The sequence below is a fragment of the Grus americana genome, chromosome 1 (assembly GCF_028858705.1).
Source record: "Grus americana isolate bGruAme1 chromosome 1, bGruAme1.mat, whole genome shotgun sequence".
Lineage (NCBI taxonomy): Eukaryota > Metazoa > Chordata > Aves > Gruiformes > Gruidae > Grus > Grus americana.
In genome coordinates, this window is record NC_072852.1 from 146,748,377 (window position 1) to 146,771,185 (window position 22,809).

Genomic DNA, 22,809 nt, shown 5'->3' on the forward strand with positions numbered 1-22,809 from the left:
CTGTTCTCTCCCACGGGGTGCAGACCTTCAGGAGCAAACTGCTCCAGCGTGGGGTCCCCCACGGAGTCACAAGTTCTGCCAGCAAACCTGCCCTGGCGTGGGCTCCTCTCTCCATGGTCCACAGGTCCTGCCAGGAGCTTGCTCCAGCGTGGGCTTCCCACAGGGTCACAGCCTCCTTCAGGTGCCTCCACCTGCTCCAGCGTGGGGTCATCCACGGGCTGCAGGTGGAATCTCTACACCCCCTCATCCTTCCTCCATGGGCTGCAGGAGGACAGCCTGCCTCACCATGGTCTTCACCACGGGCTGCAGGGGGATCTCTGCTCCGGCGCCTAGAGCACCTCCTCCCCCTCCTTCTGCACTGACCTGGGTGTCTGCAGAGTTTCTTACATCTTCTCACTCCTCTCTCCTACTGCAAAAGCTCTCCCTAACTGTTTTTTTTCTTCTTAAATATGTTATCACAGAGGCGCTGATAGGCTCGGCCTTGGCCAGTGGCAGGTCCATCTTGGAGCTGGCTGGCATTGGCTCTGTCAGACACAGGGGGAGCTTCTAGCAGCTTCTCACAGAAGCCACCCCTGTAGCCCCCCCCCGCCCCCCCACTACCAAAACCTTGCCACGCAAACCCAACACAAATGCAAATCAAAAGTCTAAATCTAAAATGAAATCTTCCTTCCATTATCGTAAGTCCCTATTACAAAAATCATATACTCATTCCTGACTTTCCTCAACCCTGTTCAGATAATACAAGAGGCCTTATTTGTCAGCTGGCTTTATATTGATGCAGAGGGACAGTTACAGATGGAGCTTTTGATGTAACACCTTCAATGTACGTAGCATAGTTTTTACTTTATTTTTATTTTAAGATAGACTCATTCCCATCTGAACTCCGTAAGCTTGTTTGGTATCTGCAGCAAAACAGTAACCACTGCCATTACTATCCCAGGGTGTTACACGGTCTGAAATCAACATGAGAAGAGAATATACAGTGTGCCAAGAAATAGAGAGCAGGTTACAAAGCAGAAACATCAGCAGATGATTGTGCCTCCTCGGGTTATGCTGAAAAATATTTTATTTCTATGGGGGTAGCAATGTCACTGTATCTTAGAGAAAACTCACTGACACTGAGGTTTCTGCTCCATGCCTCGTCAGCTCTCTAAAGACCAATTTATTCCCATGCTTCTGAGATATCTAGTGGAGTAAGCTCTGGAAAGGATATTTACATCAGCACCTGCTCTGTACCTGTCCCTTGCCTTGACTTAATTTGGCTCTAAATTTGCACAAAGACCTTCAAGCAAACTCTAGAAGACCATTTTCGCCTAAAATGTATGCAAATAACCCAGAATTTTAATTTAGTAGTAATTGTTTCAAAGTTCTGATCAGTTAAACAGGAATTGCTGAAGCCCTTTTGAGTAATGACTATGAGCCAGACTTCAAGGGCAGGATTTGTCTCCAGATGGCAGTGATCTAAATTAGGGTGTCTAATATAAGCCGAGTATCTGAGTTCCCATTATATTCAATTGTCATCCTAGGGCTTGATCCAGTTGCCTCAATATAGCAGTCCAGTACCATTTGGAACACCTCAAAATACTTTATCTGACCTCTCCAGAGCACACAGGTCTTACCTCATATCCACTAGCCCCAACTAAATGCTTCAGATACTCCATGGTATCTCAAATAGCTTTAGATGCCTATTTTAGGCAACTAAATACCTCTCATAATCAACACAGCCAAACGAGCCTGAAGAGTTATTCAACTTCAGGGTAAGCCGAACAGTCCCCTAGGCGCCACTATTGGTACTGACTACATCTCCACTGATGACAGCAAGAACTTATAGACACCTACTCACAGAAATACACTGAAATCCAGATGTCTACGAGCCACAGCTGAATCCTACTTCCAACTTGTAGATAGCCAAACTGTGTCTATAAGCTAATGTGCTGTCTCTCCTATTCGAGCTGTTTCTATACAGAGGCTGGATTTTAAAAATGAAGACTCATTTGTTATTTTTTGTTTTGTTGATTTTTGAAATGGACCAACTTTATAGCACACTACACTAAAAGAATATGGGCACATGAATCACGTACTCTAGCATCATAGAGAATGACAGTTTAAAGATCACCAGCAGCTTTCTGTTAACTGTTTCAGTAAATGCTTTTCCTTGATAATACTTCATTCCACAGCAGAAAAGCATTTAAGCACATCCTTAGCAGTAAGCATAAATTTAACACCCACTGACTTCATGGAGAACTAAGTAATGTGCTTAATTGCTTGAACTATAGCCAACAAGGGTTGGAGGAAGATAAAGGCAAAGGAGAAATGCTGCTACTCTAGAAAAACTGTTTTTTTCCCAATGTCTATAGTTGTATATTTTGCTACAAGACAAAGAAGAGCTAAAATTTTGGATGGGATCTATCTTTTGGTATGGACATATTCTAAACCAAATCTGAATTTAAAAAATGGTATTAGAATTCTTTGAATGGTATTACAAAGGTATTGTCTATATTTAGTAGCAATCGCTTCAGCAATCCAAAAACCTTAAATATGAGATCTCTTTTACAGAGTGAGAGTGGATCTTTCTACTCATCTATGAACTCCTGTAATTAACGCTGATAACAGCAAACTTTCTTTTAAATAAATCGTTCTTCAAGACCATCACCACCATGATAAAGTGCAATTCATGTTTCAGTCCTTCTATCTGTCATACGCAAGTCATTGCCTCTGGAACTGCAGATGACTGCAGTGATTTAATTCTACATTTAAACCTTTATAACCACACTCTCACATCCCTGCCAGTAACTCCATTCTATGACCTGCCAATCATTGATATCCTCTACAAAAAGGACATTAAAAAAAAAAAAAGAAAGGGAAGAGGCTCCTTTTGTTCTGTGTTTTCCCTGTTTCTGAGGTATCACTGTAAATGGAGACAAAGGGACATGGCTCTTGCAAATATCCCTAAGGAGACCATGGAACGGTACAACTAAGTCAAGCAAGCCATAGTGTGCAGAATAAAAGCAGCTCCATTTTTACTAGGGTAGGCACACCTACATGACATGTAAGCAAAGCAGAAAGAAAGAAAAAAAAAAGATCACTTCAAACAGGACAGGGATCCCATCCATGCTAGATGCTAGGGGTATGCAATCCAAAATTATCATAACGCAGGCAGTCCTATCAGCCCAGCAGGATTTTGAGTGCTCTAGTCTGGGTACGCTTTTGAATAGCAAGAAACAATCTGACAAGGTCCACATAGCTGAGATGGTTGACCATAACAATCCAAAAGCAGAACATTTTTTCCAGTCAATACAGGTGCTGTGGATCATCAGACACTTCCCTGCAGGCCCAGCAGAGACAAATGACTGGTACTGTGTAAAATGCAAGTGCAAGCTCACTGGCACATTTTAAACGGACACTTTAAAACTATCAAAACAGAAAAAAGTGAATGTAAAGGAACTGTTATGGTTCCATTGTACAGTGCGAGGCTCTGAAAAGCCAGTACAAAAATGCTGATATTCTTTATACACCACAAATGTTCCCTATCACAGGAACTAGGTGATTTGCAGAGGCTACTTTAAAAAAAAAAACTTCCTGAGGCTTTTCACTGTATGGCACTGGGAGGATCCTTTTCTTTCCAAATCCCACAGACTCTGTGGGAAGCACAGACCCTGCTATCTGCATGGCGACTTGAGAAAGAGGTTTCTCCTTATTGAGTTGGTGTATTTCCCACTGACGTGAAAATGGGATTTCTTCCTGAGGTAATACAGATTCTGGTTCCAAAACTGCAAGCCGTGACAACCTTCCTGTTGCTGTCTCTTCTGTACTTTGAATATACATTATTAAGTCAGTTAAGTGCACTGAGTCAACAATATCATGATAAAACACTCCTATAACGCAGAACTAGAGGAGTGCCGCAAATTACGCAGCAATCTGTCCTCTTGACTGTGATGAAAAGAACATATTACCTGATACAGCCATTTTCAAGCCTTTCAATATCTTCATTGGTAGTTCTGACAGACAGTCTGTGCATACCAGGGTAGGAGTGCTGGGTGTTGATTTTTGCCATTTTGCTTTACATATCAACATCTAAATGACACCTGAAACGGGAAAAAAAAACATTTTGTGAAGGCCGCAAAAGAAATGTGCTCAGTACTTAAAAAGAGCAATTTATTAAACCAATGGAACAGCAAAACGCAAATTCAACCTTTTGAAGAAAAGCCAGTGATACTTAAACACACAATATGATACCTGTTTCTTGATTTATTTGCACTAGACAGAAAAAAGTGCTAATAAATGTGTAACAAAGAAAATTCATCACAACCAAAGAAAAGGGTTACATGACACTATATTCTTTTTAGTCTCTGGGCTTTCTGAATACCTACACTGTCATACCTATTATCCATGGTGAAATTGCATATAAAATCTCATTAAAAGAAGGTTACTGTTAGAAAGCCAACCAAAAAAGCTAGGTGACACATGTGCTAGGACAACCCATTCCATTTTAAGTTGATCCCCTTGTGCTAATTTTATCTATTTTATGATGAAGTTTTTCATTCTGAAAATGCGTATTAACCAAGCAGATAATTAATGGAATGTATCCCTCAGCTTAATATATGTCATGCATTAATTCTATATTATCTAAACTCTGCAGTAAACACAAACTAAGGGTTTTTTTCCATTTATTTCCATATGTCATTTTTATTATACTGCTTCAAGACAAGCTCTGTTAAGATATTTAGCAGCCTAGCTCCTACAGGATTTAGGATATTGACCTAAATTCCTGATTTGGCCTTCAATGCCTTACCAAACTCATATCACATCTTTCACCTGCAAAAGAGATTTTAAGACACAACACAAGTGTCTTAAAAATGAGGGACCAAAAGCTTTTCAGTGAAAGCTTTGACTTTTGCAAATTTTTTTTTTAAATTTTTTTTTTTTAGTTTTGAAACTCCACGCAGGAACTTTCTTTGTTTCAGATATGACCAGAATGAAATTCTCTTGGGATCATTCAACTACCTCAGACCATCTACTGTTGCTTTTTCTCCTCTCTCTCACTGACCATACAACATTCAGCTTTAGCAGTAAATGAAATACAGATCTTACAGAAACTAACATTCTGCCCTGAATTATTCCTGAAGCAACTCACAATCCGTGATTAGGTCTATGTTACACATCCAGTTTCTTAAAAACCAGATACCCAACTTACCCTCCACTCAACTCCCGAACTAAAGGGAATCATGTAAAACTTTTAAAATTATTTAATATATTTCAAAATATAAAATATATTAACTTATTTTTTTATCCAGAAATAATGAAATTAGTCTAGAAATACCCCTTGGGCATCATTTAACACCTGAAAATCTGGTTAGTATTTCCCATTACTAATTTTACCTCCATGCAGATCAACTGATGTATAACTGTGTCTCACCTTAAACTGAACCCTGTACATACTAGTTAACTTAAGCTTTACTGGGGGAAAAATGGGCACTTCTATGACACATTGATATAAAAAAATAAAGAGGGATCTTTCAACCCACTCTCAGATTTGAATGTTCGCTCAGAAGAATTAATTCGTAAAGTGCAGATAATTTATGCTAAAAACATAACTATGTATAACAATGTTAAGTGCAGCAGTCTCACAGAATGAATCAATTTTGCCTGTTTGGAAAACATCTGCCAAACTATTTATGTATATCCATTATAAATATCAATCAATATGATTTATTTAAAATGATTCAGCCTTTGAGAGACAAGCACTGTTATTAATAAATTAACCAGCCAAATGAATAGGTTTCAAAATAGGTATGATGCCAAAATAACTCATCTCCAGGAAAATTTTTCATAAATCATTTTTTTAGTTATAATTACTACTTCTTACTTTGTAACACAGAATTAGATAGATGACATGCAATAGTGCTTAGGTGATTAGAACATTTATTTTGCCATAACAGTGAGTATTAAAGTAACTCCCATTTCTCATATATTAATTTGAGAATAATTCAACGTAAGAAGGAAATGTCATTTTCCTTCTGTTATTACTGATTTCTTCAAAGTAAAGCTTAGCAAAATCTGCAAAAGTAGCCTACAATTTACTCTCTGTCTCAGTGCACAGGCTTGAAGTTACAAGAGGAGGCTACGATGTAGTAGCTAGGGTGTCACAGCCACTTCATTTAAAAATAGAGCAGCATGCCTCCTGCTGACAAATTGCTGTGCATATACAGAAAGTAAAGCACAGTAGCACATTGCTTCTTCCTACTAATAGTTGCTCTTGCTGCCTATTTCATTTCCACTGCTTTGAGCTATACTAAGTCTCATGAAAGATAACTTTTAAGAGCAAAGTGGCATGAGCTGCTTGGATTTTACTGCTCTATATAGACCCTGCTCTCCTATAAAGCTTAGCCAAATAATTTTATTGGGTTTTTAAATCAAAATAGAACTCTCTATCACATTGCAGAAGGGAGGGATAAATTGTCACTCTTCCACTGAACAGCATCATGTATTCCCCATGCACCCTCATTAAACTTCCACTTTATTCTAATGCAAGATTTTAAAAGCTTGATAGTGGGAAAAACAGAATGACTCATAAGATAAGTAACAAAGTATTAACTTTTTTTTCGGGATGTATTTCCAACACAAAGTTAGTACTGAGTTAAGATCTTGACTAGTTCTGCCACCTAACACAACAATAACCCTGTCAGTAGTTCTGGTGACTGACAATCAGATTGATGTCTATCTACAGCAGTTCTTAAACAAGGGTCACCTGGTTTATAATCTCCAACAAAATAACTCTTAAAAAACAGTAAAAGTACAAGATAATAAAAACCTTCTGAAGTCCAGGGATGATGTAAATAATTTGCTACCAACAACATGTAGTATCTCACTGAAAAGACCATTGCATTTGAACCTGGAGAGTAGTGAACAATGTCTTTCTAATTTCAAACACTGTAGGTGGATTTCCAGAGCTGTCATTTCTGCATCAGTTCCTGAAAGTTTGGTCAAAACCCATGAAGTACAGTATTTCTTTAAACTTCAAACTGAAATGGCTTCTCCAGATGTTACTAGTCTCCTGAAATTAGATATTACTAGTCTGGAATTAGACACTACTAACAGATACTGGAATTATATATTCATAATCTCCTGGAATGGTTTGAGTATGCCAGCAGAGCACTGAATACAGAAACAGTCGTATACCTTATATAGACTTGCAAAAGCTATGCCAATAAAGAAACAAAACAAGTCATAGGATACGAAACCCAACACTATTCTGGATGAAAAACTGCCTCCTTAGAAGACAGAAGGCAAGAACGGAATTAAATGGTCACCTTCACCACTGTAAAAGTTTAAGAACAATATTCCTCAGGGTTCCACAGGAAAACATCTCATTAATTATGCTGATGAAAAGAAAGAGCAGTGAGACAAGAAGATCTCAGGATGGCAAAAAGTACAATGGTCAGGAGAAACAAAAGAGGAGTGCAAGGAACTTCAGGGTGACCCACATCAATTAGATCAATTTCTCAATTTGATGGCTAGTGATGTGCAATGTTGGCAAATGGAAATCAATGAATATTGGTGAAAAAAGCATGTAAACTACTACCTTATGTGCTTCCCAATTAACCATATGGTCTCAGAAAGGAAACCTGAACACTACATACATACAGCTCAGTGAAATTCCCTGGTCAGTGCAGGACGGGCTTGCTGACACAACAGCTAACAATGTATACATGGAAAGTCTTAACAACACAAAGAACACTAAAACTGCTCCATGAAACAGCAGTGTGGACTTATCTGGAACACTATTAATCCTTCTCTTAAACAGAAATATACTGCAGAATAAAAGCATGACAAGAATGACGAAGGACATAGAAATGGGAGAGAAAGAAAAACAGGACTTGCTTGTCTTAGAAAGGCAAAGAATAAGAAGCTATCAAATAAAAATATGTAGGCAAAATTGGTGAGTGACCTTCCCGTCCTTAGCTTGATCCACGAGCTTTCTCACCTTACTTTCTCCCCTTGGACTGCTGAGGACGGGGATTGAGAGAGCGGCTGGGTGGGTGTCTGTCAGCCAGCCAAGGCCAACCCACCATACCACTCTGAACCGTGGTTTGAAATACAAAGCTGACCTCACACGCAAAACAGACTCAAATTGGAGAAAATTAATTTAATTCATTGCCAATCAAAATCGAGTTGGACGGTAAGAAACAGACAAAACCATCTCCCCTCCTCTTTTTTCCCCAGATCCAACTTCACTCCTGCAAGCCCAACTCCTCCACCTCCTCCACCCCACCCAGCAGTGCAGGAGGTGGAGAATGGGGGGTTGCAGTCAGTCCATAGTGGTTCCTCTCTTATGTTTCTTCCCCCTCACACTGTTCCCCTGCTCCAGTGTGGGCCCTTCCCACAGGCTGCAGTCCTTCACAAACTGTTCCAGTGTGGGTCCACTCCATGGGCTGCAGTCCTTCAGGATAAACCTGCTCCAGTGTGGGTTCTCCATGGGCCATGGTTCCTGTCAGGAGAACTTGTTCCTGCATGGGATCCTCTCCACTGGCTGCAGTTTCTTCAGGAAATATCTACGTGCTCCACTGTAGGGTCCTCCACAGCGGATATCTGCTCCAGCATGGTCCTCTTCATGCGCTGCAGGGGAATCTCTGCTCTGGCGCCTGGAACAACACCTCCCCTCCTTCTTCGCTGACCTCAGTGTCTGCAGAGCTGTTTCTCACGTTTCTTTTTCCCCTCTCACTCCTCACACACTGCCTGTGCGGCATTCTACCCTTTCTTAAATACATTTTCCCTGCAAGGCGCAACCATCTTGGCTGTGGGCCTCAGCCATGCCCTGCAGTGGGTGGGTTGGAGCCAGCTGGAACCAGCTGTGTCCGGCACAGGCAGCCCCGGCCGCTCCTCACAGGGCCCCCTGCAGCCCCCCCCACAGCCCCTGGGCACCTGTGCCCCATCCAAGTAGGTGTCTGCCTTTTATAAAACCTCTCTTATCTTTGAAGTACACTCTCTGCTCTGAATATTTAAAGCTAGTAATTACACTGAGGGTAAAACTTGGATACCTAAAGGCTGACAAGTCTGATAAATCTTTGTTAGGCACTTAAAACAGGTATTTAACTCAAAAGCGATGTAAGGAGAGAGACAGACAGACAGATCGATAGTCCTCTGAGCCTGAATCTAGTTATCCACTTTTAGGCAACCAAATTGGAGAACTGGACCCTTAAATTATCCTTGTAATTTGTAATTTTCTGGAACTCAGTGACTTATCTTTAAGCACACCAAGTCAAACTGTGGAAAACAAAAACTGCCTCAGGTTGAAGAATTATCCAGTGTCGGCGAAATAAAACTTATGTGAAACAATCCTAGCTCTTGAAAGATTGACATCTTTACCAATGACTTAAGCAAAATTTTAACATGCTTTCTCACTTAGTATTTCTTTCCTTGCTACAAATTGTACTGACCTGAAAGGGATGAATAATAATTCCGCACTCAAGAATATTGCTTTTCAGTGCATAAATCATTGAGACTGAAACTAGAGCTAAACAAGAAAGATGTATTATCCTACTACAAATGTAACAAATTATATGTTAGTGATAGCTCTCCCTACTCCAAATGCAAATAGTTCATGTACTCTCTTATCCTCTTCCTTTTTGGATTCAATAGCAACGGATGTTTTGTGTTAAATTATTTTATATGCACTGTCTGGTATAAAAGATCTGTTTTTTCAAGACAGCCAGCTGTTTGACAACAAATACGATTTCAAGTAACATATGAAAACTTCAGATTCACATAAGCATTTCCTAATTTTGAAAATCAGGTTCTATTTATCTCTTTATAACATTACAGACTTAGAACTAGAGGTACGAAGGCTGCCGTACCTAAATTTTAGGAGCTCTACCATCCAGTGATTTCCTACACACAAAAAGGCACACAGAAAATTTGGGACCCAGGAATAAGACACTGAGAAGGAAGCTACATATGCCAGCCGATATGAAATGACTGAAGCTAAAATGGGAGACTGAAAATAACTGGGCATGTAACTCCAGGCCAAAAGGAGGTGGCAGCCAGTTCACAGCCATAACTCCCCCCTTTCTCAAGTCTATTCACCCATTTGCAGCAAATCGCGTTGCGCTTAGGAGCTGCACTTCAAAAATGAGAAACCTCTCAAGTCTGCTTCAATTTAAGCAAGCCAAAACCAGTTTCCCCCCTTTCTCCAGAGCCTCCTACCAATAGCTTATGGGTTGTGCTCACACAAACTTTCTGATGGGTTTGCAGTGCTCTCAGAACACATACCAGAGCAGCAGCAGGAATGCCTGTTTTCAGCACCCACTGCAATCCGAACACAGTCAAGGCCTCTGAGCAGCCTCGTGGCCTAGGTTTCAGATAATTTTGCATGCGCTCAGTAGCAAAAAAAAAAGCCAACACACAGGTACACATTTAAATATTGCAAATTATATCAAATGTAGGAAGTTGCTGGCTATCAGCTAAGCCACCAAAATGAACTGTGTAGCCTTTCAAACATCTGTGAAAGAAGTTTGAATTCCTCTAGTCTTCTTCTCAAGAGCAATCAGAGTTCACATTTGGGCTACTCTAGCTGTTCCTTTTGGGTAGAATATGTTAACTCACCCTAACTTAATTCAGAATTGTTAACAAAACAAATATTAATACTTCTGATATGAAGTAAACATAGCTGTTTATCAAGTAATGATGGCAGATCAAGCTGTTTATACCACCACTTCATATTCTTAAAGCTTATTTTTTAGATTAAAAGGACTACACACAGAAAATATGGCAGAATTAAAAAACACAAACAACAAACCCAGCTTTTCAAGGGGAAATATGTATTACTGTCACAAAGTAAAAGGTGACTTCACATATGATTTTATAATGGATTTTATGTATTTGTGCAGTTGGTAATACACTGTTGTTCTTCAGGCTTTCAACATTTTACTTATTGCTATGGAAGCGGTGATAAGCTCCATAGGATCACATCATTTTAGTTAATACATGTTCCAAATCCTCACATAGCCTCTCAGGTTCAACCCTGGTAAGGCTTTGGGATTTATTTTGGGATTTGACCTCCACCTACATGATCCTTGTTACATCACTTCGTAATAGTTGTAGTTCAGCTGTACGTTAGGTATGTTGTATGTGTTTTGCTTGAGTCTGCAGTTCCAATCTATCAACCAGTACAAGCAACGAATGGACTTCAAAGACTGGACACTGGATCTTTGAGCAACTATGTGATTTGTAGACAAGGTGCAACATTTTTCTTCAATTATTTGGAGGTTTGTAAATTAACCTGCAGATTTAACTCTGGCACACTCTCATGGAAATCAGCTTTGTATAAAGGCTACTGGATCAAGTCCAAGGGGCTGAAAAAATAATAAGCAGGTTGCACCACCTAACCCTCGTGAGTCATTATGTATAACAGTTTAAATCAACAACTCCTAAATCCCATGATCTCTTTTAAAAGTACGCTTTTCAAATTTTATTATTCTCCACTACATCTTATTGCATTTTTCATAGTCTGTGGGCACTGATATCTCCTGAAAATGCACATAATTTATATGCATAGCCTAGTAACCTCAGTACTAAAGATGTCAAACAAATACCTTAACTCTCACAGGTATGCCAGGATGTGCACACACAACACTGCTTATTCATATATGTATAATTTATAGTTTTAGAAGAAAATGCATATGATTATCCTTCATCCATTTGATGGTTGAGTCCCTGGCACCTTGTAGTAGCAAAATAATCTTTTAAAAAATTGATTTGGACTGAGTTTCCCTTCTATATCTATGAATTATATGGAGCCGTTGGAGCAAGTCCAGAGGAGGGCCACAAAGATGATCAGAGGGCTGGAGCACCTCTCCTATGCAGACAGACTGAGAGAGTTGGGGTTGTTCAGCCTGGAGAAGAGAAGGCTCTGGGGACACCTTCTAGCAGCCTTCCAGTACCTGAAGGGGCCTACAGGAAAGATGGAGAGGGACTGTTTATCAGGGAGTGTAGTGACAGGACAAGGGGCAATGGGTTTAAGCTGAAGGAGGGTCGATTTAGATTAGATATTAGGAAGAAATTCTTTACTGTGAGGGCAATGAGACACTGGACCAGGTTTCCCAGAGAGGCTGTGGATGCCCCCTCCCTGGAAGTGTTCAAGGCCAGGTTGGATGGGGCTTTGGGCAACCTGGTCTAGTGGAGGGTGTCCCTGCCCATGGCAGGGGGGTTGGAACTAGGTGATCTTTGAGGTCCCTTCCAACCCAAACCATTCTACGATTCTATGATTATTAGTAATGCAGTTCCGTTTTCTAAGAGCTACTAAATTTTTTTGCAGACCATTTTCTATGAATGCATTATTTTTTAGACTGGAAAGTGTTCAGGAGAAACTAGCTGTGTATATTGAACACAACATTGTAAATTAAAACACAGTAAATTACAAATTACAGTTGACTGGACAACCAAGTCACATCGTGTTCTTTCTGCTGCAAGTACAGGTAAACATGATACAGGTATCCATGTTTCTATACAGCAAATAAGCTCTGTGCAAGGCTTCTGTAACCACTGTCTAAAATTTGCTAGTTCTGCCAACATTTATGTCAGTGCATTAATTTGCCAAGGTAAGTCTTAAAAGTGAACATAACAAGGGCATGAATACAGCTAAAATGCAGCAGGTTTACATTTCTGAATATCTATAAAATATATATATATGTTTACACATGTGCACATGCATCCACATGAATGTTACCCATTCAACGTCACTCCCAGCCCACTTTTATGTAAACTATCACAGCCATCCCATTTGGCTAGGGAAGGAAAACATGAGAGGTAACTTGTGTCACGTTTCACATGCAGTAACAAGGCATTTGACAGCAGAGGATTTAAGAGATGTTAATGAAAAGAGATGGCAACATTGGAGAAGGCTGCCAGATAACAAGCTGAACTGAAACGACAGAGCTTGGGTGCAAGTTGGATGACAAAGGCTGGGATGTGCAGAGGTACACAGAAGGCAGAGCTGAGAGATGCTGATGTGGAGGGATGTTGTATAATTTTTTAAAGCTGATATGCTCTTCCCTCAAGTCATTCAGTGCTTGTTTACCATGATTACCCTTGCTGATTAGACATCCTGACAGTCCTATTATCATCCGCACTGTGTATTTTTCTAATCAGATGGTTTTAGCATGCACACTCAAAGAAAACAACATAAAAATAGCAGAGAAAAAAAATAACTGTGCCGACTGAAGGCAAAGTTATGCTATTTCAAAAATTGTAACATCTAAAACTACAATGTAATCAAGTGTAACAGTGAAAATTACAGATTTTTAAATACAACAGTCCTCATACTACTTGCTTTAATTGTATCTGAATCTGGAAAACAAAATGTAACAAAAAGCATCCACTGCTAACCAGTACCAATATTTACATTTAACATCTTTTCTTCGCAGATTTAAAGTTCATGTCATTTTTCCTTGTCTTCTTTTGGCTTTTTCCTCTTAGCAAGTGAGCAGACCGTGCATTAGAGAAAGACACTGATTATAGTCATTATTGTATCTTGCCCATTCTTTGGCACGCTATGGCCTTGTTTACACTACACAAGTTTTGCAAAAGATGTCATATTGCTAAAAACAAGGCCAATTTAGAAGGAGCACCAGGAATTCCAGGAAAGTGATTTCCTTTCACTGTGCTTGTAGTATTTGCTAGCATTTCCTTTACATCGCGTTTGACAACCTCATGTTTATATTGCAGGCACCAGGCAGCTGAGAACTTAGAGACACATGGATCAAACTAGCAAAGCGAAGCCTCAGTCAACAGGAGTGGGGCAATTCCCCCAGCCCCACTTCTGTATGGACTTGTGTCCTGAATCCAGTTTAATTGTGGATATGCAGATCTTAGTGTCAATTAATCAAATGAACGCTTTTGTTTTAAAAAAAAGGGAGAAAAAGGAAAAAGGAAAAAGAAAAAAGGAAAAAGAAAAAAAAAAGAAAAAAAGAAAAAAGAAGGAGAAAAAAAAGCAAAAAAAAAGCAGAGCTTGTAAGTTACGTTTCCATTTCAAGCTTCTGTGTTATGGTTTAGAATTGAAGTCAGACGCAGGACATGATCCCACTCTCACAATCGTAACAGAAACGGAGGCTTACTGCCTCCTCTTTCACACTCACCTTGCCACGCTTTCCCCTGCAATATCCGAACTGAGAAACTGTCTGTCTGTCCGTCTGTCTGAACGCAGGCTCTTCGGGGCCGTTATCCTTAAGCAACACTGACAGGTAGCGCTGCCCTTCCCCGGCGCAGTTCCGTTCCGGACCCGGCTCCCGGCCCGCGGCGCCGGGAAGCCCCCGGCAGCGGCAGCCCTCCCCGGCGGGGCGGCGCGGCCCGGCCCGGCGGGGGCGGCGGGACAGGGCCCGCCGCGGCCGCCCCTCCGCGCAGCGCGGGTGGATTACAGCCGAAGCCCGGCGCGCCTAAGCCCTGCTCACCGGGAAAAGCTGCTCGAAAGGCTTTGCGATCCTGTTAAGTTCTCGGAGAGGATCAAGACGTCAAAGCAGCTCGGCGGCGCCCCGGCACATTTCTTGCCACGCCGAGGAAAGTTGAGAGCCCTCCGCGGACAGGCACGGCCGGCCCGGGGCGCTGGCGGGGCGCGGACACGCAGCCCCGGGCGGCGACGCCGTCCCCCACGCGAAAAGCGACGTGACCCTATGAGGCAGCGGGGTCTCCCGACCCCACGACGTCCCCCGGCAGCAACACACGCCGCGGCCCCGAGGCACTCACTACCTGCGGGGCGGAGCTGCGCCCGAGCGGCCGCTCATCCCCTCCTCGCTGAGGGGTGGCGGGGTGGGAGCCGGCGCGCAACCCGCCCCAGCCTCAGTCCCTCTCGGCCAGGCAGAGTCCCGTTACCGACGCCATCCGGCTCCCGCCGGTGCCTCCGCGGCTGCCTCAGCTGCCGCCCCGCGGTCCACGCCGCGGGGAGAGACCAGGCGGAACGGGGGGGGCTCCGCGGCGTCCTCAGACAGAGGAGAGCTCCGGGCCGCCAGAAAAATCCGGCTACCCGCCGCCCTCCCCTGCCTCCGCGTCCCCCTCCGCAAATCCCAGCTCCTCGCACACGCCGCCCCCTACGCCTTCATCTGCCGCCAGCGGCGGGCGCGGACGCGCCGGGCTCCGCGCGCTGCCCGCCGCACCTGCGTCCCCAACCGCCGCCCCGCGCGCGGGGCCGCCTGTTGAGGGCGGCGGGGCTGGCGGGAGCCGGTTTGGTCGGGCGGGGAGCGGGGCCTCGTCAGGAAGGCAGGAGGGGGACGTGCCGCTGCCAACTGGAAGCGTGTCTGTGTGTCCCCGGCAGCCGTCAGGGAGCAGATTTCCCTGGGAGGGCGGCCTGGTCCCTGCCCCGCCGTCCAGTCACGACCTGCCCGAGGGGTACCGTGAGGAGAGGGTACCCCACAGACGGTCACAGCACCACTGTCGGGACCGACACCTTCTCCTTGATGAGGAGGCATTTCTTCTCGGTGTACCGCTGAATTGGTTTCTTCTTCAATACTTTGGACCTCTCTCCCTGCCCTCCTGGAGGGAACTCACCTTCAGGCTGACTCAGCCTGCGCCAGGCAGCCAGCTTCCTTCATCCTGTCCTGCTGAAGCTCCCTGAAGGCTTTCGCACTCCCCTGAACTTCACCTGTTCAATTCTGATTCTGCTTTTGGCAGGGTCCTGAAAAGCTGGAAACAAAGACCGTGTATGAAAGTGCCATAAGATGATTCTTCAGCTGGAAAAAAGAGTCAGCAAAAGCCATGTCATTCATAACTGAGAGGCTGCTGCTGTTTGCTGCACAATGTCAGTTCAGCTAGATTGAACACAAACATGACACTAGAAATGCATTTAAGTGCTTGGGTTTATGGAGAGGCAGAGAAACTCGCTGCTCTCCCCTCACTAAGGATTATTTTACATGTGAAAGATGAACCACATCACACAACAAGCACTAATGAGAGGAAAAGGCCACGTCTAAAACTCTTAAAACCCCATCAGAACATCGAGGTCTCTTTCTCACACAGCTATCAATCACATGGGTGTTCAGTGCAACAGGGTTTTTTGGCTATCGAAACAGAAAAGTCTGGGAAGGCATAAAGTGTTTGAAGAACACGCTTTTTCGCCTCCTTTCCTGCTGGATTGCCCCCATGGGAAAACTCCGGGCAGCGTCCTGGAAGCACTGGTAGGGGAGCTAGCCAACCAGGCTTGTACCAAGTGCCAGGTCGTGTTTATCCCTCAAAAGGCTGAAGCACTGCTTGTTGCACTTTCCAGGTGCTACGTGTCGGTACACACACTTTGCAGGTCCTGCTTTCCTGCTACAAGTTGTACGCCTTGTCCTCATGTTCTGGCTGGTATGTGAAGGAAGCCTGGGAAGGGAATCCAGGAAAAAGCTGTGGAGATTTCCAAAAGGTCCTGGATCTGGACAATAAGGGGATCAGGCTGAATTAAAAAAAAATAATAATAAAAAAACCCCCTAATATCCACATCTAGAATGCATCACTTTCCAAAGTTTGTCACAACAGTCAGTGGGTTTGGTGTGAGAAAATCTAGAGAAAATACTATGTTAAAGTTATATGTTCACAAAACCTTAATTTACCTCCCTTAATCAAAGGGTTAAGTCTCTTAAAATCATTTAAATAATAGAATTAAACCCCTGACAGAAAAAATGTTTCATAAAGAAAAAAGTTAACTAAGTTTATATAAGCATTTATCATAATATGCATGTTTGCTTAAAAACTCTATTTTCTATTCAAGAAAAGAATGCATTGACAATGTAACAACTTTTTTAAAAAATACAGAATTATTTCTCAGTTTTTAGTTGAAGGTGAATTACATAAATTTCAGAATAGGTAGTTGTTTTCTCAGTGTATAAATATACGGCCTGCACCGATTGTTTTTCTGTCTCTCTCCTGGGTTCTTCCTGGAGTCATCATTCTCTGTAGAAATATCAAACCTACACTTACAGCTCTGCAGAGGGGTAGAAGCCTTAATTAAAGCCTAAAATTCCAACACCACTATTCTTCATTTTATGTAGGTTGTTAAAATATATACCAGAGACATAAGCAATGTTAAGTGTTCTCCATTAAGCATGACACCTCATTCTGGGCTTTCCTGTTGTGTTAGAGCAAACAGCCCTTTCCGCACTAAAAGCTTTTGCATAGCAAACACATTAAAATAAAAATCTGGAAAAATATAATTTGCAGCAGTACCAGGGAAAAGAGTACCCACTCTTCAAATTCGTGTGAAGCCCTTTTTTCCTCTTCAAGAAGTTGTGTTTGCTGAGATGTTTCTTATCCCTTCAGACAAGGCGCTACCTGGAATGACAGAGATACTATTGGTACCAAGTCACAACCACTGGTTACCCGTCAGCCCCCCTCCTTCTCGCCCCTAGAATCTGACCGTGCTTAGCCAGCTCCTGCTTCCAGCTATGTCTTCCTCATTGCAAAAAAAAGCTGGAGGTCATCCAGTCCCAGATTTCCACGTCGCTGTTCCGATTGATTGTAAATGTAGAAGAGAGAAACGTGGTGAAGCTCCTGATAGCTCACTGACTTTTTGTCAGCCAGTGACCCTCTGCTACCGCATGCACCTGAATGACTGGGGAGCCTTTAAATGCTCGCCTGGGAATAGGGTACATCTTCGCAGAGCACTGAATAGAGCTAAGAAAGTCCAACTACTCTCCTACTGAAGTGACAGTTTGGGATGAGAAGCTACTGAAAGTAATTAGCGTTGCTAGCACAGGATAGCTGGGACAGGGGGTCCATACCACCTCCTGGAAAAATATGCCAGGTAACCATTTGATGTCCCAAAAGCAAGGCATGCCTCACTAAAGCAGCACAACAATAACAGAGGTGAACATGAAGCCAAGGGGAGATGAAGCTGTTGGAGACAGTAAGGAAGGGCAAGGGAGAGAAGAGGAAGAAAATCAGGGAAGGTGGGATTAGTTGGGAGTTTGTGAAGAGAAGGACAAAGTGGTAGCAAAACTCCTTACAGCAAGGAACAGGACCACTGTTATAAAGGATGCAGACATCATTCAGGTATTGAAAAAACCCCAAAAAGGGCAACAGAAAGTTTAAACTTGCTGCAATTTTAAGAAGGCTTATTACACATGCGCCCATTACGCGTCAAGTCAAACAGAAGAGCCCTTTTCCTCCATACATAAAAAGTGTGTGCTGGGGACATGCACAAGGCAAGAGGGGGACCAAAACGGCTCCAGCTGTCTCCGTGCTCTGGCATGAGGTGGTCAGCATATGGCAGGGAGCTGCTGAACCAACTGCCTCTCCTGATCCTCTTGCACCGTTTGCTTCTGAGGCACAGGTGCTGCTGAGGGCTTTGCACAACTCCCAAGCACCACAATGTTCAGGTAATTCAATAAAGATGCTGGAATAGGCTTTTAGTTGGTGTAAATTTACCCAAAATTAAAATCTTATTTGCTAACTATATTGCTTTTCTAAATATCGTGACTGTTCCAGACATTGGTATCGGGACTATACCTCTTCAAAGGCAGCCTCAGTGATGTGGCTAATAACTATATTTTAAATTATATCTGAAATGAAATGTAACTAGTTGCAAAGCTCACAGATTTAATTCTGCTAAATAATCCCCCAGAGAGATTGAACAAACACATTTAAAATGTAGAGCTACACAGACAAAACGAAGAGCAGTGTCGGTACAGAACCACTACTGCTCTAAACATACTTGGCTAATAGTGTGAAGTACGCACAGCAAACTGACAAAAATGTTTAATTGCTATTTACAGCCATCAGTCTTTGTCAAAGTAGTAGGCACTAAGAGGCAGAAAACCATCCTGAGTGCTGTAGTTAAATATGGCAACATTTTCCAGTTCTCTCATTAATTCATACATGCTAATTATGTTCTTATTCAAACCTACTTACTAGCAAGTTTCAACCTAACTAGTGGCAGAGTTTGGCCAGTTGCCTAGGTATTGAAGATGACAGGCAAAAAGAAATACCTTTTCACTTTTCCATTTTCTGAATTGTTAGATATAAGTGAAAACATGCATATTCAGGGACCAAATATTCCTTCTTTCCAACATTTTCCTAATTTCCATGACATTTTCTTTCCAAGTTTAGCTCGCTCTTCACTTGTGCAGTCATTAAACCAGTCCTCTGAAAGCCATCAACAAGTAGGTTCAACATGCTGACAGCTGCAAGACATCATCCATCCAAACAGTTATGTTCAGCAAGGCACTACTGATGAGTTAACACAGTGACCAAAAATTCTTGGTCTCTGACAGACACCTCTTGAAAACATAACCATGAATTACCACGTCTAATTTCGGCAAAGTGTTTTGTAGTTTTATATGCAAATTAAATATCAATTTTGTTCCGCTCTGCCTGCAATTAAGCAAAGCATCAGTGACAGTTTGCAGCTGGAAATTATAATTAATAATAAAGGGAAAATCTGGAGTTCCAGCACCTCAAAATAGAAAAGAGAGGGGAAAAAAGAAAGAAAAAGCAACCCCTTATGGTATAGCCTTTCACGGCCTGGTCCTCAGCTACCTGGTTATTAAATACAGTCTTTTCTCTCATAGCTTGCTTTCTCATTTTATTCTTTTCCAGCTTATTTACAGCTTGCAAGTGAAACTCCTCAGCTATCAGTCCACTCTCCAAATTCTCCCTCTTGTTTTCTTTCATTTTTCATGTCATAAATGTGTCACGCTTACCCTCAACACCCTGTTCAGCTGTGACCATCTACTTCTCTCTTTCATGTTTTCTTGTTTTGTTATTGTGCCAAGGATTCTGATTGCTAGATTTCTAGTCTGAGTTCACTGTATATTTAGTTTTATCTTCACTTTAATGAAATTAGAACATAGCTGCCAATACCCACTTTAAGACTTTCCTAGTTTATTTTGAAGTCCAGGAAAACACTAATATTTAAGTAATACTTAATCAGTGCCTTTCTATCTAGAAACTTGTTTTATTAGACACTAGGCCTCTGCAGCTACATTACATCAGCGCTGTCCTTCCTCACTTTGAGGCCAGTTCCTGGCATTAGTCATCTGAGCGTAAACCCCAGTCCTTCAGTCAGCTGAGGCAGTGCACCTTGCAGACCGTGGGTTGTTAGAATGAACAACCAAAACATGAAGAGAGGTCCTGTGGGGACGATGGTCAATAGCCAAACTAGAAATTCTGGTATGTAATGATCCTTTGTTGTCAAAAAGGAGTAAGTATTCAGTGGCAATTAGCACCACTAGAAATCTCCTTCTGAATCTGTTAGATGACGAATGATATCATGTGTAATGATATTAACCAAGAAGTTATACCTCATCCTTTTCTGATAGCCTTGTAACTCACTCCACCGCACTTCAAGTTCTCACCTGCTCTAAACTCGTGTAGGTCCAGGGCAATCAACAGAGCTGAGCTTATCTACACTATCTCAGGCTTTGGCTACGCAGTTCTGCCATGAGGGGCGTTAATATCATTCTAATACATCTCTCAAGACTGCTGTGGTCTGCAATAAAGCACCACCAGGATGCATGACAGAGGAATAAGGCTTTTAAAATAAATACATACATACCTACATACATTTATTTTTAAATCTCATTTTCTTCAAGTTGAGAAATCATCATTTCCTGTTTGCACTGTAGTTCTGACCCATTTCTCTGATTGTTCCGCTTCAGAGGAATTAAATGAACAAAGATCTGTGAAATAATTGGACTGAATTGCAAACCTGAGGAAAGCTCATTTGGTTTTCTTCCCAAGAGAAACACTGATTAGATCTGCCTTAAAAAGCCACTCGCATTTTAAGAGCTTGAGTTATGATTTGGAGCCGAGCTACAGAGTGGGAGCTCAGTTGAACAAAACCATACGGTTCACACATGGAAATGCAAACCAAAAAGATTCAAAAGACAGAACTAACGGAAACAAGGAATAGAAACGTTCAAAAGGTGCATGTGAAATTCATATCACAGGTTCTTTCATGGTCCTAATCCTGTGCGGAACTGACTACTGTAGAAAACTGAACATGGCCAAGCCGTTTTCAGAAACTAGCCCCGCTAGAGCCAGAGATGTCCTGATAAATAAAAGCAAAAGAGCACACATACCTGCTTAGCGTTCCACCCCATAACCTCCCTGTCGTCCTGATTATAAGTGAATAAACTCTATTTATTTTACCTTAATCTGCACCACTGGGGGGGGAGGTACAGTAAGGAGGAAGGATAGGACTGTGTGTGATTCTTTTTTATGCAAAGTGAATGAGCTTTTCCTTGGTTTGCATAAAAATAAATGCTGAATACACAGCAGCCGGATAAGGAACCTTCCCGCCTGTTGCCCAAGCAAGCCCTCAGCTGTATCATTTCTGCAACACAGCCAGTTTACAGAGCATTTCACAGAAAAGCAAGTACATGCCCGAGCCTGGTTCTCTGTCAGAAGATCCCCAAGGGATGGGGAGCACATGGTCACTGCTCAGCGGCGACACGGCTAGTGGCCTGAGAGAGGTGTGGAAATTCCTGCTGACTGCAAGCCTACCTGTGAATTCGCTTCCCATCTTGTGTGAGTCAAACTGCCTGAAGACATGGGCTCAGCGAGCTGTACAGAAGCGCTACAGATGCTCAGGGACCTGTGGACATTTTTCTGTGAATTTTCATGCTGCTCTATTTAAACAAACATGATTGCAAATGCAGCCTTGTTAATGTTTCCCTGGTGACTAGCTTGGGATAAGAAGTATACAGAAACACACTGATTTTTTTGTGTTGCTTCTCAGGACAATCCTATCTCTTAGTGAAAATAAAACTATCCTGCTCTCTCTAGGGGAATTTCAGCAAAATGCTCCTCAGGCCTGAGGCACTGGTAGGGATACAGCCCAGCTCCTCCAAACAGAATAAAATTGGCATTCTCAGTCACATAGTGGCGGTCCATTAGCAGGAAGCGCAATGAAAGAGAGACACTTATGTGAAATATAAAGCAGGGCTTAAAAGCTTTTCTCATCATGGTTTATGAATGCAGTTGCTGTCATTGTTGGGCTAGTGAGTTGGGAGAAACTTGGTTGACGGTCTGCAGTCAAATGTTGGTAATCACAGACTAAAGACATCTGTTTTGCAAACTCATAAATGTCTTTACTTGGATCTAACAACAGTCTGCCCAGACTCCGAGATGGACTGTGTCCTGAGATACACAAGGCAAATGGTGAGTGGTAGGTCTCTAACTGCTGTCTGTAAGTGCTGTGCCAAGTTGTAAACTTAGAATTAAAGAAACTAAAGAACAGAAGGAACTAAAGAAAGTGCACGGGAAAGCTTCCAGGGGCTAACAGCTCTGGGTGTCCATGTGCTGACTCTCACTTCAACAGCACTTTGAGCAGTCTGATGCCTCCCATCAGAAAGCAGTGACTTACCTCAACCACTGACCGAAGAGGAGAAAAAAAAAATCCTATCCTCTTTATTTTGCTTTGGAGTTATTTTAGCCAACACCATTTGTTTCCATTTACCATATATGAGGCTCAAAGAGCAAAGTAGGCCTCGCTAATACTGGTTGTGTTGGGTTTGCGTGGCAAGGTTTTGGTAGCGGGGGGGCTACAGGGGTGGCTTCTGTGAGAAGCTGCTAGAAGCTCCCCCTGTGTCTGATAGAGCCAATGCCAGCCGGCTCCAAGACGGGCCCGCCGCTGGCCAAGGCCGAGCCTATCAGCGCCTCTGTGATAACATATTTAAGAAGAAAAACACTTAGAGAAAGAGAGCTTTTGCAGTAGGAGAGAGGAGTGAGAAGATGTAAGAAACTCTGCAGACACCCAGGTCAGTGCAGATGGAGGGGCAGGAGGTGCTCCAGGCACCGGAGCAGAGATCCCCCTGCAGCCCGTGGTGAAGACCATGGTGAGGCAGG

At 42.6% G+C, this 22,809-nt stretch overlaps 1 protein-coding gene across 3 annotated transcripts in view; it reads right to left on the reverse strand.

Moving 5' to 3' along the window:
• The window catches only part of CNGA3 (cyclic nucleotide gated channel subunit alpha 3), a 38,426-nt gene extending 23,700 nt beyond the window's left edge, over positions 1 to 14,726 (reverse strand). For all 3 annotated transcript variants that reach the window (XM_054849566.1, XM_054849557.1, XM_054849548.1), the window contains exons 1-2: positions 14,133 to 14,726; positions 3,954 to 4,085 (exon numbers count right to left, since the gene is read on the reverse strand). In XM_054849566.1, coding sequence (XP_054705541.1) covers positions 3,954 to 4,054 — 101 coding nt within the window. In that variant the 5' untranslated portion in view covers positions 4,055 to 4,085; positions 14,133 to 14,726. The remainder of the gene's footprint in view (positions 1 to 3,953; positions 4,086 to 14,132) is intronic.
• Positions 14,727 to 22,809: the final 8,083 nt, after the last annotated feature.